The sequence below is a fragment of the Sinocyclocheilus grahami genome, unplaced genomic scaffold, assembly GCF_001515645.1.
Source record: "Sinocyclocheilus grahami isolate Dianchi unplaced genomic scaffold, SAMN03320097.WGS_v1.1 scaffold583.1, whole genome shotgun sequence".
Taxonomy (NCBI): Eukaryota; Metazoa; Chordata; class Actinopteri; order Cypriniformes; family Cyprinidae; genus Sinocyclocheilus; species Sinocyclocheilus grahami.
This window is the reverse complement of record NW_015505762.1, coordinates 698,601-699,922: the sequence shown is the minus strand read 5'-3', so window position 1 is coordinate 699,922 and position 1,322 is coordinate 698,601. Positions and strand designations below refer to the sequence as shown.

Sequence of the window (1,322 nt, the reverse complement as noted above, 5' to 3'; positions counted from 1 at the left end):
ATTTTAATTACAGCAGCAGAACGGAGAGCAGGATAACAGGATGAGCGCAGAGGATGTAAGAATTAATGAATCGGGCCTCCCAGATACTGGGACTGTGTGCCATCAGTAAATACTCCAGTAAACACGACAAGCACTTCCATCACGAGCGCGTGTTTTATCGAGTGGAAACAGTCTTTGAGAAAAACCCATCATCCGTCTTTTTTCTCTGCATATGTCATGTTCAAATCTGAAAACAATTACAAACTACCGGGTTGTTTTTCAGAAGACTTTAGTCAGGGTGGCATATTTAATTTGACGTGAATAAAAATTAGACTGCCGTCTGCCCTGGCTAAGGTCCATAGAGAATATCATTGAAAACATTTCAAAAACATTTGAACTGCAAAACTATGAACATTCAAGGACAACAGAGAAAATAGGAAGTGTGGAGACATGGGAAGAAAAGGAGTGAAGAGAAACCCCAGAAAGTGAGACTAGTATACCTGGTAACACTGTAAGCCAGGCAGAGTGATGGTTATAGCCAATCGAGTTCCCTGCCAGACAAGTGTATTGCCCCGCATCCTCAAAAGACACATTGGTCAGGTAGAGAATCTCCAGCTCTTTATCCGTAGTATTTATTCCCGCAGTCTGGAAAAGCAGGGAGAGATGGAGAGAGAGAAAGACAGATGCGTAAACCACAACCCTTGGGAAAAGAGCAGACCCGACACCAGGAGGAAGATCTGAACGAGAGTTAACCCATCACCAGTAACCCAGAAATCCCACAATCCTGCACATGAAGAGATGACCTAGAAGCAAAGTAAAACCCCAAACCCTGGTGGAAAATTCAACGCCCCATCAGCAGCAGCAGATCACATTCGTTTTCATCCAGATCTGTTTGAGGTGCAAAGAAAAAGAGCGGGGAAGAATATTACTTGCTTTAAGCCTAATGTAACCTCTCACTAGATACTAGAAACTGACCTATTAATGTAGAAGTGTGTGTCCCAATAATCGAGAGAGCTGTGTGTAGTGTATGAGAAAATCAATAAGAAGGTGCGTGTGGCACAGTCTCGGCTCCTATTAAACATGCTCTTGTTGCATTGATTGGGGAAGAAGAAGCAGTGAGCATTTAAACGAAGCAGACACACACTCGCCTTACATAACATGTCCTTGAATCAGGTCACCTTATTTATTGTGTGAAAAAGGGACGAGAAGAGCAGGGAGAAACAGAGGGAGTTTAGGGGAGTTTGACTCTATGCCACCAAAGTCTTGATTGACAAATCAAGTTTGGAAAGTTTGGAAAGAGATTTTTACCTGGCTGGGACACCATGAGCCAGAACGTATTCTCT

General features: G+C 43.1%; 1 protein-coding gene across 1 annotated transcript in view; it reads right to left on the bottom strand.

The window, feature by feature from the left end:
• The window catches only part of fgfr3 (fibroblast growth factor receptor 3), a 46,346-nt gene that overhangs the window by 8,960 nt on the left and 36,064 nt on the right, over positions 1-1,322 (bottom strand). Inside the window, exon 8 of the mRNA XM_016240159.1 lies at positions 480-624. Coding sequence (XP_016095645.1) covers positions 480-624 — 145 coding nt within the window. The remainder of the gene's footprint in view (positions 1-479; positions 625-1,322) is intronic.